This window comes from Triticum urartu, chromosome 7A (assembly GCF_056163025.1).
Source record: "Triticum urartu cultivar PI428250 chromosome 7A, HENAU_Tu73, whole genome shotgun sequence".
Taxonomy (NCBI): Eukaryota; Viridiplantae; Streptophyta; class Magnoliopsida; order Poales; family Poaceae; genus Triticum; species Triticum urartu.
This window is the reverse complement of record NC_141879.1, coordinates 7752400-7767038: the sequence shown is the minus strand read 5'-3', so window position 1 is coordinate 7767038 and position 14639 is coordinate 7752400. Positions and strand designations below refer to the sequence as shown.

The 14639-nt window shown below is 49.1% G+C and overlaps 1 protein-coding gene across 1 annotated transcript; it reads right to left on the bottom strand.

The window, feature by feature from the left end:
* Positions 1-414: 414 nt before the first annotated feature.
* On the bottom strand, positions 415-4674 carry LOC125525664 (sucrose:sucrose 1-fructosyltransferase). Its single transcript, XM_048690662.2, has 4 exons — positions 4160-4674; positions 3955-3963; positions 2505-3343; positions 415-1527 (listed from the first exon to the last, which is right to left on the bottom strand). The coding sequence occupies exons 1-4, from the start codon at positions 4581-4583 to the stop codon at positions 826-828; spliced, it is 1974 nt and encodes a 657-aa protein (XP_048546619.2). The 5' UTR covers positions 4584-4674; the 3' UTR covers positions 415-825.
* Positions 4675-14639: the final 9965 nt, after the last annotated feature.

Below are 14639 nucleotides of genomic sequence, written 5' to 3'. Positions count from 1 at the left end.
ATAAAGACTTTTTTTGGCCAATGTCTGATCCTCAAGATTTGTGGCGTTATTGGGCAGTTTTTAGACAATCAGACAAAGGCAAAAAAAAATGAGGATCAGACATCGAACCTTCCATCGAAATTTCGAATGTCATGTCAAAAAAATAAATCAAATGTAGTTGAACCGTAAGCTACACACTACATACGGTTATCTATTAATCTCCTTGCTTGGTTAACTGTTTTCTTTTTCATTTACGCCCCTACCCTGCAAAAAGAAGAAGAAGGGGCCCCAAGAGAATACAGTACCAATAAGACATCAGAAAGAAAGAAACTGTCCTAGTTACACCAATTCAGAAATCTTACCACACGGGCTCTAGATCGAGTGGACAGCAGATATTAAATTGTGATTAAATCCATGCAGTGTTAGCACCGTGCGTACAAGTTGGAAGTCAGAAAATTTCATTTCGAAAAATTGGTGGCAGCGCACACGCGTACCCCGCTCTTTCCCCAATAATTTCATTTACAATTGATTGATCAATATGATCATCATCATCATCATCATCATAGTCCAGCCGCAGGATACATATCCATCCTGCCAATAGTTACGCTTGGAAGGCAGTAATCATCCTGCCAACAAATCATCTAACTAATTCATCTCAGCAAAAACCCAAAATCCAAAAGGAAGAAAAAACAACAAACAAACAGGAGGATGACTAGAGTAGCTAGTACTCCATCTCCATCCATCCATGAGGGAGGAAGTCGCCGATCGATCAATGCGATCAATCGAATCATAATATGTAGTATGGGTGAGTATGCATTACCGGGCCAAGAGCTTGATTAATTGCAGCTACAAGGCGGCTGAGGCATCGTCGGCCGTGAAGATCTGGTTGTAGGAGTCGTCCATCTCGTGCACCACGAGCTTCTCCACGGTGACGGCAGCGCCGGTGGCGTTGTTGAAAAGGTACACGCCAGCGGCGGCGTAGATGGCCTCCGTTGGATACACCCTCGATGTCGCGGTGGACCTTCCACCCATGGCGAAGCTCTCCACGATCGAGTGGTCCACCAGCACCCTGAGGGATAGATCCTCACCGTCGAGCACAGGCACGGTGAAGCCGACCACCCTTTTCACGACGTCCTGGGCTAGCGACGACCGTGACTCGTCCTGGCAGAAATGGGTCTGGAGGCCCCCATCGAGGCCCCTCGACACGTAGAAGTACACCGCCGTCTGCTCCTTGAGGGCACCGTCAGCAAGGACGAGGAGTCCGAAAGGACCGAGAGCGCCACGGTTGGCAGCACCACCGCTGGTGCTGCAGTTGTAGCCGACGTCAGCCTCGTTGACGGCAGCGATGGCGGAGGTGTCAAGGTGGAAGGTGGCCTCGATGTCGAGCTGGGTGGCGCGACGGAGCGGGAGAGGGAGCACACTGCCGGTGTCGATGGTGGTGCCGCCGAGGTCGGTGGAGTTGATGCGGAGCGTCTCGATCTCGACCACGGGCCACTGGATGAGGTTGGTTCGGGTCTTCTCGTCCAGCTCCACCGTCCTCGGGATCGACTGCATGACAAATGCACATACATAGATTAGTTTTAGATAAACCATCCTGTCACTCGTACCATCGAATCAATCATGAACAAAGCACGTTGGAAACAAAAACTTGGGGAAAAAGAAACATGAATAGCAATGGTGTGAGATGCCTCACACATAAGCATAGAAAATGGGGTTGCACGACCAAGTGGTAATAATTGATTTAAGTAGGGTAACATAGAGATCCACAACTCCAGACATAAAGTTTGAATTTGGTGGTTAGCCGGGACCGGACAAATTAAGATACGGTTGCGTCGTCCCTCAATCATAGCAACGGTCAACACCCAATCCATATATTTATCTAAGGCACATGGTTACACGTGGGATCGACGTGGCGTGCACATGTGTCGTAGCCGTAGGGCTGCACAAGTTGCCGTGTTTGGAGAGAAACAAGCAGGCTTGATCTGCACTCATTAACCAACCTATCGATCAGAGCAAAGGCAGCCGGCCTAATATGTTAGAGATCCATTGATAAGTAGGTTAGTGATAATTAACATGTCTCGCGTACCACGAGGATTAAAAGATTCACAAAAAGGGCAAACTTGTACAGATTGGAGAAGAAAATGTACTACGCGTTTGTTTGTTGTTTGGTCAACTGGAATTAACAAAAGTTTGGAGGGAACATGCATGCACGTTTTCAAAACATTTTTCCAGTAAATTGTAGTACGATCACGACCGGGCGACCGACCATGTCGTTGTAGCTGTCATCTTAAAGCTGAAGATTTCAATCTCCAGCAGCGACCTAGCTACAACCAGCTGCTATTGGTAGGTGGTTAAGCAAGAAAGAAACGTGCAACGACGAGACCGCGACAGCTAGCTAATCAAGCACGCGAGCTACAGCGACATGTTCTTCAACCCAATCCAATCCATATGCATGCATGACAGAGAGAACAGCGACGACTATATCGCATGGTAAAAGGAATTTGACACAAATATTGGTTCGTTACCTGGAGGGACGCCCATCCCTTGGCGACGTCGGCGCGCTCGGAGTCGGTCTCGCCGATCCACCCCCAGAGCACGCGGCGGTTCTTGGAGGGGTCATAGAAGGTCTTGGACGCGTAGAACTTGCCCCAGTCGTACCTCAGCCCGATGCCCACGTCCATCTCCGCGTCGATCGGCGTGTACTTGTTGGCCGTGGCGTCGTACCTCCCGAGCGCGTACCAGTCGTGGCGGTCGTCGTCGCTGCTCTCCTTCATCACGTACAGCTCCTCCGAGCCATCGGTGCCGCCGACGGGGTAGAAGTCGATGCACTCCCACATGCCGGTGCCGGGGACACTGTGGAGCAGACCGGGGATGAGCTCGTAGTTGATGAAGTCCTTGGTCTTGTAGGTCATGACAATGCCGGTGTGGCCGTGGTTGTCCTTGGAGCCGATGACGGTGCGCCAGGTCTTGTCGGACTCGTCGAACCATGCGGTGGTGGGGTCGCGGAAGTCCTTGTCGCCGATGCCGGGCGGCGGGACAAGGATAGGGTTGGCCTCGTACTTGGTCCAGTTGCGGAGGAGGGAGTCGTTGGGGTCGGCGGGGACGGCGAGGCACTGGACCTGCACGGAGGTGTTGGTGGAGCCGGTGTAGAGCATGACGAGGGAGCCGTCAGGGAGCACGGTGGCGGAGCCGGTCCAGACGCCGTTGATGTCGTACCACTGGTCGGGCACCATGGCGAGGGGAAGGTGGCGCCAGTGGATGAGGTCGCGGGACACGGCGTGGCCCCACGCGATGTTCCCCCACACCGCCCCCTCCGGGTTGTACTGGTAGAAGAGGTGGTACCATCCGCGGTAGTACACGGGACCTGCGATGCAACACAAAGAAATCAAATTAGATCATTATGAAATTAAAGATCGATTCGGTGATTAGGTGGACGTGCGCGCCCATGTGGGTGGCGGATTTTCTTTTTTTTGCGAGATGATCACGGGTGCTTTGTTGGCACATCTCTGTAGCTGCGTTGGCGGACCCATATGATGTGCATGCATGACCTATCGAGTTTGAATACAAAAAGGAGTTTGAACAGATGTAATTTACAACAGCAAATAAGAAGTTTGAACAGATGTGTATGTACATGAGAGACACATGATGATCACTGTGCTGGCCGTTTTTATTTCTACCTTTTGTTGTGGATCTGCTGGCACGTTGCTAGCTAGGTAGCTATAGACGTGCATGCAACACGGACGCACGCGCGGTTTTATTTCTGCGTTCGGTTTCTTTTCTGACAACTAACCAAACCAACTAACCTGCCGTTGCAAGCTCGATCCAGATTCAGTCAAAATACCCAAAAAGATGCTTGAGTTATCTATCTACTCCGATCGGTAATAATTTCCGCGACAGCCGGCCATCGAGCGAGTGGTAAAAGAGATGCTGAACGAGAATATTCTATCCATGGACCGGTTGACGAGGAGTACTAACCGTTGGGATCTGCATGCATGCATCCATGTCCATCGCCGGAGTGGGAGGAGGCCGCCGCCGATCGCCGCCAGCAAACAAAGAGCAAAGCCAGTCAGCTTCTTGATCGATCGGATTAACAACGCGTAGAAATTAATGGAATTCATGTGAATCTGAATCGCCGGAAAAGGAAGGGATTAATGGAGGAATGGATGGATCGTGCACGTACCGTTCATCCAGTTCTTCTCGGGCTGGAAATGGAAGCCGGTGCGCTGCCACTGCAGCATGGCGTTGCTCCACGGGAACCCGTCGGCGTCGCCGCCGGCGCCGAGGAGCCCCACCATCTCGTCCGCCGCCCCGGAGGTCTTCTCCGACACGCCGGCGTCCCGGCCGCGGCTCCGCGCCGTCTCCGCCAGCGGCGGCATGTCCGCGACCACGTCGCCGCCCACGACCCGGTCCACCCTGCCGGACCCGGCCAGCGCGCTGGCCACGACCAGCACCACCACGGCGGACGCGGCGAGCACGGCGACGCACGCGCGCCACCTCACCCCACCGCCGCCGCCCCGGCGCTCCTCCGCGACGTCGGACGGGGCCAGCGGCGCGTACGCGTACGGCAGCGCCGTCTCGCCGGGGCTAATGGCCCGGGACTCCATCGACGACGATTTCCAAGAAAATTTCTATGAATCGATTACGGCGGATCGGTCGACGGGTGGAAGGAATGGATAGGCATGGCTCCCCCCGGCGAGCGCGATTTATAGTTGGCGGGGAGAGTAAAAATGGCAAGGCGCGGGATGCAAGCGCGTGCGTAGGATGCGGCGACTAGCCTCTGCGTGGGCCAACCAGACCAGGGATGCCAAGGAAAAGGAAGGCCATTTTTATTTTCCATTCCACAGTATTTTTTTTAGAAGGGAACTGGATCAAGGGTAGGGGGGCATTGACCCAAGAAGATCGGCGGATCCATTTCGTTTTAGGAAAGTTGCTGCGATCCAGTCCATTGCTAGACACCCTATATTAATTAGGTTCCGAATAGGGAGGAGAAAAGATTGTATACAGCTACTGGTATCATCATCCAACAACAGGTTGGTTCTCCATGTATGTGTGCGCGCGCATGTACATTGCTCGATAGCTTTTGGACATTTCTTTCCTATCTTAGTTTTGAGTTGGCTACTATGTTCAATTTTACAACCAGACGCGTGTTTTATTGGTCTTTGACAACCGGTTCCTCCATGCACATCACCTTTGACAACAACCATGAATTCTCCAACTCTGACGCGGCCCAAGCATCTAAAGTCGTGGCTTGGGACAATCCTAAAGCCCAAAGAAGATGTAATCATGAAGGAATAGGTTTAGGCGTGTTTTATCGGATTCGTTTTTGGAAATAACTTGTGAAGAGTTACATTGACCGACCTCACTATTGCACGTACCTGTATTTTTCTAATGAGGGTGTGCATGTGTGTTCGATACCAAATGTTAACCAATATTACATTGTCTAGTTGCTTGCCGAGTGGAAGTCGACAGGTGTGGGGTTCAGAGCACCCTATAGATGGAAGGAGATACAACCGTGAGTGAACACATGGACGGCAATTCATTTTATCTCCTTGTTTGCTTTTGGAAAATGCTTGGCGAAGAGGACTTCCTTGATTAAAAACTACATATGTGTGTAACGGACGTCGACGAAATATAAGGATCCCCTAACCTAAAAAATTATGTATATGTAAACTCAAAATGCCAACACAATTACCAGTTATAGATGATCACTAGTGACATGTTATCCTGTAATGTGATATTTGGGGACGGCAAGGCATCCATTTTGGCATGTATTATTTTCCTGGATAATCTTTGGGTGCCTTTCAATGTGGTTTCAAAAGATACTCTTCCTTCCCGTCTTGATAAAGGTAAATTGGTTGCTGAGCATGTTGGCACCCCTTTTAACTTGTTACTATGTATGGCCTCGGGGGCGCCTCCTGTAGAATGTCAATGCTAGCCTCATTGCCAGCGAAGGTTTTCCTAGCATTGGAATTGTGGCGATAGATTATGAGGGGGTGGTCCTTTTGTCACCGTGTGATTTCCACACAGTGTGGAGGACGCAGAGCTCCATGCAAGCTTGGCAGAACGTCATGTTGCTTCGGCGATGCATAATCCTGTCATCTGATGAATGTGTGCATCATGATGATGTAGAGGCTGGGGTCATTCCGTTTTTGAAAAAAAATCCTATCATCTTGGACCCTGATTGCCTTATTGCAAAAATTATTTGTCTAATGAGGTCAGCCCTCATGGATTTAAAATGAGAGGTGTTGGGGATATCCGGCTCCTACAAGTTTCATTGGTCAAGGTTAAGAGATGCAATAAGGTTGCCCATGAGATTGCTAACTTTTTTACAAATACTAGAGCTGATGGGCTTTGGGTAGGGCTGTTCCGTCCTGTGTGACATATTTTGTAGTAACCGATTGTATAATTTTATCTTAAGTAATATGTAATGGGTGAGGGGTTATTTCTGGAAAATAAATAAGAAAAACTATAACTAAAATTAATTTAGAAACCCAAGTTGTCAAGACAATTATTGGGCATGGTTGTGCAGCATATGCATGCTTCTTTTACCGAAGAACATTGCTACATCATCGGCCTGGAGTGTTCTGGACTCATGTACAAGGGGCTTAAAAACCAATAATGGATACAATTTCGGGGCCGCAATCTTGTGGGCATCGGTTGCTTACAGGTCATGTTATCCACTTATCCATCTCCCTAATGCATGACAACCACCAACCGGAATCGATCTAATTGTCAAAGATTCAAAGCACAATTAACTAATGGTACAATAATGTTGATAGCTCCAAACACAAAATAATGCAGCTATAATAGACGAGAGAGACACAGCCCTAAGAACGAAGAGAAGCATCCGGAATCGGCTTATGCATAGTGCCTTGTCATGTGGTGCCAATGCAAATTCGCCATCATGTCACTTCCCGAGCGTCTAGAGTGATGGCTTGGGATAACCCTAGAGGCCAGAGAAGTCGTAACCAGGTTAAGGCCTATTTTTCGTCTTGCCCGCATACCAGGAGGTGGTTGCCAAAGGAGGTTATTGTTTCACCATAGTCAAGCGTGCTTTATACTTTGAGAAGAAGGAAGTATATTCTTTTCTAAGGGATTATGATGAATTGACATGGAAAATCTCCCCTTGTCAACTGTCGTATGCCCTTTGGAAACCGACACGTCTCTCTCTCTCTCTCTCTCTCTCTCTCTCTCTCTCTCTCCACAACTGTCACACCTCTATGTAATCGTCGTGTTTGTGCAATGCGTCCATTCATGGACATATATATTGTAGTTGCTTACCATTTGAGTTTTATCAGTTACGATCGACTTCATAACTTCAAAAAAATACATGTGTGGAATTAAATATATATTGTCGCGTATGAAAGGTCCCTAACTCAAGGCGGTGTAACAACTAACAAGGTACATCGTGATAACTACAACTAATCTAGAAGGTGAAATTGTCAACACGGTTATTGATTAGAGGTAACCGTGAATCACATGTTTCCTTCTAGAAAAAATGTTGGTACTGCTACATGCAGACAGCTATTGGTCACCATCGTGCATCACATGTTTTGTTGACAAAAAGAACCAAATCATCGATTTGGACTAATAGAAGGCCCTTAAAAATGTGCAATAATGGATATCGTTTAGGGGCCCACAATATCGCGGAATCGGTTGCTTCCGGTTTATCCATCTCCGTAATACAGTAGGAGTACATGACAACCACCAACCAGAATCAAACTACCAAGATCCAAAGCAACAATTAGCTAGTGCAATAATGCTGATGGATCTAATAGAAAACCAACAATGCATCAGTACAGTACATGTGGGAGAAGCGAAACCAATATATATACTGGCTTGCCAAGTTGTGTCAATTATGTGGGCTTGTTCGTGTGCGTTTTTTCCTGCATACGCTTCTTTGTAATTTGGGGGTAGTTGTCCTAGCTCCGAATTGTTGTTGTGCTTCTTAACTTCTACTCCCTCTGTCCCAAAAATTATTTCAACATGGATTACATTCCGGATAATCTTTGAGTGTCTTCCAAGGTGGCTTCAAAAGATACGTTTGCTTCCGGCCTTGATAAAGGTAAATTGGTTGTTGAGCAGGTTGGCATCCCTTTAGACATGTTACTATGTATGGCCTGGGAGGCGCCTCCTGTAGGGATAATCAAGATCAATGTCAATGCTAACTTCATGGCCGATGAAGGTTTTGCTAGCATTGGAGTTGTGGTGATAGATTATGAGGGGGTGGTCCTTTTGTCACCGTGTGATTTCCACATAGCGTGTTGAGTGTGGAGGAAGCGGAGCTCCATGCAAGCTTGGCAGGATGTAATGTTGCTTCGGCGATGCATAATCCTATCATCTTGGACTCTGACTGCCTTATTGCAAAAAGTTATGAGGTCAGCCCTCTCGTGGACTTAAACTGAGAGGCGTTGGAGATAGCCGGCTCCTACAACAAGATCCCTTGGTCAAGGTTAACAGAGATGCAATAGGGTTGCCCATGATATTGCTATTTTTTAATAAATACTAACTTTATCTTAATTAATATAATGGGTGAGGAGTTATTTCAGAAAAATAAATAAGAAAAACTATAACTAAAATTAATTTAGAAACCCAAGTTGTCAAGACAATTATTGGACATGGTCGTGCAGCACATACACGAAGAACAATTCTGCATCATGGACCTGGAGTTCTGGACTCATGTACAAGGGGCTTAAAAAACAATAATGGATGCAATTTCGGGGCCACAGTCTTGTGGGTATCGGTCGCTTACAGGTCATGTTATCTACGTATCCATGTCCCTAATGCATGACGACCACCAACCGGAATCAGTCTGACTGTCAAAGATTCAAAGCACAATTAACTACTGCTAGGAGTACAATAATGCTGATATAGATCCAAACGGAAATAATGCAGCCACAACGGATAGTGAGAGAAGCCCAACCAATAGAACTAAGGGAAGAAGCATCCGGATTTGGGCTTATGTGTGCATAGTGGCTAGTACCGTGGTGCCACGTCGGATGTGTGCCAGTGTTCCTCTTCCTCCAACGGGTAAATTGGTTTTCTTGCTTTCCACGTGGTCAATCACCGCTGGCAAAGGGTGCTGGTCAGATGAGATGTTGCTTCCTCGTGACCTCGTCATTTTCGTTTGTGATCCTTCTCCTCTATTTGCCTTTTGCTTCTTCGATCCATAGCTTCTTTGTTCTCTCCGGCTCAACTGGTCTTTAGCCCTCTTAACAGTCAACGGTTATGTTGCTAGCTACTACGTGTCAAGTCTCTAAAGCGTTTTATATTTGTTTACGGAGGGAGTAGCAGTTTCCCATGCATCCATGCACCGCCATTGTCAACCAATGCAAAATCACCATCTCACCTTGACGGTCGGTCGGAGCCTCTGGAGTGATGGCTTCGAGCCTTGGACAATCCTTGGGCCCGGGGAAGATGTAATCAGGTCGAGGCCTATTTTTTGTCTTGCTGACGTTTCAGAAATTACTCTCTGAAGGAGGTTACGGCCGACTTCATCATAACTAAAAAAAATACACATTCCCATGGAAAAATGAAGACTAAAAATACACATGTGTGTAAGGTAAGTGTATGCGTATGCACATTTAATCTTGGTTGTCCGTGTTATCACCTCGAGTTAGGCACTTTTCATACGCAACATTATACTATTTAACTGTAATCACGAAGTTGAAATTGTCAACACGGTTATTGATTAGAGATGACCGTAAACCACATGTGTTCTTCTACAAAAATGTTGGCACTGCTGCATGAAAACAGCTTTTTTTTTGAAATAAACGCAGGAGAGCTGCGTATTTCGATTGATTAGAAGAAGGGCAAAGAAGCCGGTTACAGGTTGCAAGCTAGCGCAAAAGCCAGCGAGCAGGCCAAAACAAAAGAACGAAAGACAACCCGACGGCTAGAGAGCCAGCTACAAAAGACCTATTCTCGCAGCAATAAATGCCGGCCACCGGCCAGCGCCCAATCGCGCGCCTCCGCTAGAAGGAGGTGCAAGACCTGTGTAGTCGAACGCTCGACGCCGCCATCGAAGATGCGAGCATTACGCTCCTTCCAGATCCACCACAAGGTGAGCAGGGCCACCGACCGTGCCAATTTTGTCGTAGTCGGGCCGCCACTCAACTCGCTGAGCCAGGTCGTGAGAGAGGGAGGGTTAAACGGCGCGGCTGGCTGGAGCTCAGGAACGCCGAATCTGGCAGCCACCTGCGACCAAAGTTGCCGCGCCCATGGGCATTTCATGGCCAAGTGCGCTGCCGTCTCCAAGCTGCGATAGCATAGCGGGCAAAAGTAGGAGTTTGGCCAGTGCCGTGCCAGCAGCCGATCTGCCGTCAGGATCCGTCTCTGAGTGAGCTATTGGGCGGGCATGATCGTGCATCACATGCATGTTTCTTTCACATGAAGAACACTGCTAGTAGACACCATCGATTTGGACCAAACACAAGAGCCTTAAAAAATGCGCAATGGATATGGTTTGGGGCCTACGAGATCACGGAATCGGTTGCTTGCGGGCTATCCATCTGCCTGATGCATGACGACCACCAACCGGAATCAAACTGTCAAGATTCAAAGCAACAATTAACTCGGACGGATCTTATAGAAAAACATTGCATTGGTACAGTACATGTGGGAGAAGCGAGGCCAGTAAACGGAAGAGAAGATTAGGGCATTTACAATGATACTATCTTAGGAGTGCTATGTAGTAAGATAAATGTTGAGGTGGAGAAAGAACTTACAAGAAAATGTTTGTTTTCTCTTATTTAAGAGATTTTTGGAAAAGGAGGATGACCTCCGGCCTCTGCATCTGGGAGATGCATGCAGCCATTCTATTAATTATTCTCGAGGACCTTACAAAGTAGAACAACAATATGCCTAAATCCGCCATCTTGGCAACATCTGCCGTTATTCCTATCCAAACGATGAAGGGTTGCAAACTGGGCCACATACCCAGACCTCTCACCTAAGCCTAACATTTAAAGCCGGAGGCCCCGACCGAGCCATCTGCCAGGTTCGGGGCTCAAACTGGTCTGACGCACTCACATGTTTCGTCGCCGTCGTCTTTCACTAGTCCATCTTCAGAGCAGATTGAGGTGACAACCTTGGCAGGTCCTCCGCCATCGACGCCACCACGACGCCAAACGATGACCTCCACCTACGCGAGCCTCGGCGGGTCCTCCACCGTTGACGGCACCACGACGCCAGCCGATGACCTCCACCTACGTGAGTCCATCTCCAAGCAACAGAAGTAAATCCATGCTAGGATAGAGTCGCACCAACGCCGCCGCCCACCACCCACAAGCGCCACCCAACCTCAAGGTTGCGAAAGCGGCGCCTTCAAGAAGGGAACGGCGTCGCGAGCGCCGTCGCCGCCCAACAAAGTTAGGGCTTTTGCCCGGGAGACCTAGGGGAAGGCGAAGTGAGGAGATCGGTCCATACCGACGCCTCCAAGGAGGGGAACGGCGCCCTCAGGCATCACCATCGGCACGGCCGGTCAAGGTCGGCCAGGGATTTCGCCCGAACTAGGTCCCCGCCACCAGCAGCGCCTCCTGTATAGAACCTGCGACCAAAAGGAAGCACAGCCCGACCAGGCTGGCCCGCACGATGAATAGGGAAGGAGGGGAGGCGCCAGATCGCGTGCGCTGGCCGCCGCCGGCCGCCAACGACCATCGGATCCCGCCGCCCGCGCGGTCAGTACACCAAATCCACCACCCGCACGGCTGCTAGCCGGCCGTGCCTTGCCAATGAAGTCGCTGCTCCAGATCCGGGGTTCCCCACGCAGAAGTAGGGAAACCGAGGCCCCGCCGCCACCATCCTTGGCGCCCCGGGCTTGCCCGGTGGCGGCGAGGAGGTGGGACGAGGTGGGGAGGGAGCCGCGGCGGCGCGGCTAGGGTTCCCCCCCCCCCCGCCACCAGGGGAGGCGACACGAGGGTCGTGAGGGGAGAGAGGATGGGCTTGCACGTACAACAGCTGCCTCTCCCTTATTTAAGAGATGACCTCTTAACACAATATGTCTTAACATGATTTTAGGGGTAGATAGTTAATTAAGATAAGGCTAAGAGATACCCTATTGTAGACATGTTTTTATTGTCATCTCGAAATTATATGCAAGGTTTAGAGCATCTCTAGCAGATCCCACAAATGGTCGGCCGCAAAAGTCGTTTGAGGGCTCCCACAAAAAATATTTACGGGACGGTGAGCCCTCTGGCGGAACAGTTCTCGTAAACCTGTCCTGCAAATGTTTTGCGGGACACGTTTGAGGGATCTATTCCGCGCCAGAGGGCTCGCCGTCCTGTAAATACAATAATAATCAAATATTTATCAAGTTCATCATCATATATATACATCACTAGTTGATCATCATACTAGTTCCTCACATCCAAAATCATGCGCAACAAACGAGGTATCAAGTTTAGGTTCATGAATGCGTGATAGAACAAGGAAAAGGATGCTCAAAGGACATAGATCAATCAAGCAACATTCTCAATGTTGCGAAGAACGTTGCCACCAACACCGCCCCTAGCACCTCCATCACCATCATTCACATTGACCGGAGAGTTCGCACCACCATCTTCATGAACTTGACCCAGAGAGCTCGCACCACCATCTTCATGAACTTGAACCGGAGAGCTCGCACCCCTATCACCGCCATCCACTTGGACCGGAGATTGAGCACGACCACCATCACCACCATTCACTTGGCTTGCTGAAGCACCACCTCCTCCACCCATGCCGAAGCCACCACCACCATTGCTGAAAGAAAAGCCCCCTCCAAACCCAACACCTGAAGGAAATATGCCCTAGAGGCAATAATAAAGTTATTATTTATTTCCTTATATCATGATAAAGGTTTATTATTCATGCTAGAATTATATTAACCGGAAACATAATACATGTGTGAATACATAGACAAACAGAGTGTCACTAGTATGCCTCTACTTGACTAGCTCGTTAATCAAAGATGGTTATGTTTCCTAACCATGGACAAAGAGTTGTCATTTGATTAAACGGGATCACATCATTAGTTGAATGATCTGATTGACATGACCCATTCCATTAGCTTAGCACCCGATCGTTTAGTATGTTGCTATTGCTTTCTTCATGACTTATACATGTTCCTATGACTATGAGATTATGTAACTCCCGTGTGCCGGAGGAACACTTTGTGTGCTACCAAACGTCACAACGTAACTGGGTGATTATAAAGGTGCTCTACAGGTGTCTCCAAAGGTACTTGTTGGGTTGACGTATTTCGAGATTAGGATTTGTCACTCCGATCGTCGGAGAGGTATCTCTGGGCCCTCTCGGTAATGCACATCACTTAAGCCTTGCAAGCAATGCAACTAATGAGTTAGTTGCGAGATGATGTATTACGGAACGAGTAAAGAGACTTGCCGGTAACGAGATTGAACTAGGTATTGGATACCAACGATCGAATCTCGGGCAAATAACATACCGATGACAAAGGGAACAACGTATGTTGTTATGCGGTCTGACCGATAAAGATCTTCGTAGAATATGTAGGAGCCAATATGGGCATCCAGGTCCCGCTATTGGTTATTGACCGGAGACGTGTCTCGGTCATGTCTACATTGTTCTCGAACCCGTAGGGTCCGCACGCTTAAGGCTACGATGACAGTTATATTATGAGTTTATACATTTTGATATACTGAAGGTTGTTCGGAGTCCCGGATGTGATCACGGACATGACGAGGAGTCTCGAAATGGTCGAGACATAAAGATTGATATATTGGAAGCCTATGTTTGGATATCGGAAGTGTTCCGGGTGAAATCGGGATTTTACCGGAGTACCGGGAGGTTACCGGAACCCCCCGGGAGCTATATGGGCCTAAGTGGGCCTTAGTGGAAAAGAGAAGGGGCATCCCTAGATGGGCCGCGCGCCCCTCCCCTCCCTTGGTCCGAATAGGACAAGGAGAGGGGGCCGGGCCCCCTCTCTCTTTTCCCCCCTCCGCGAATCCTATTCCAACTAGGATTGGGGGGGGGGGATCCTACTCCCAGAGGGAGTAGGACTCCTCCTGGCGCGCCTCTCCTAGGCCGGCCGCACCCCCGCTTGAGCCTTTATATACGGAGGCAGGGGCACCCCAGAACAACACAAGTTGATCCACGTGATCGTTCCTTAGCCGTGTGCGGTGCCCCCCTCCACCATATTCCACCTCGGTCATATTGTTGCAGCGCTTTGGCAAAGCCCTGCGACGGTAGAACATCAAGATCGTCACCACGCCGTCGTGCTGACAGAACTCCTCCCTGACGCTTTGCTGGATCGGAGCCCGGGGATCGTCATCGAGCTGAACGTGTGCCAAGAACTCGGAGGTGCCGGAGTAACGGTGCTTGGATCGGTCGGATCGGGAAGACGTACGACTACTTCCTCTACGTTGCGTCAACGCTTCCGCTTCGGTCTACGAGGGTACGTAGACAACACTCTCCCCTCTCATTGCTATGCATCATCATGATCTTGCGTGAGCGTAGGAATTTTTTTTGAAATTACTACGTTCCCCAACAGTGGCATCCGAGCCTAGGTTTTTATGGTTTGATGTTATATGCACGAGTAGAACACAAGTGAGTTGTGGGCGATATAAGTCATACTGCTTACCAGCATGTCATACTTTGGTTCGGCGGTATTGTTGGATGAAGCGGACCGGACCGACATTACG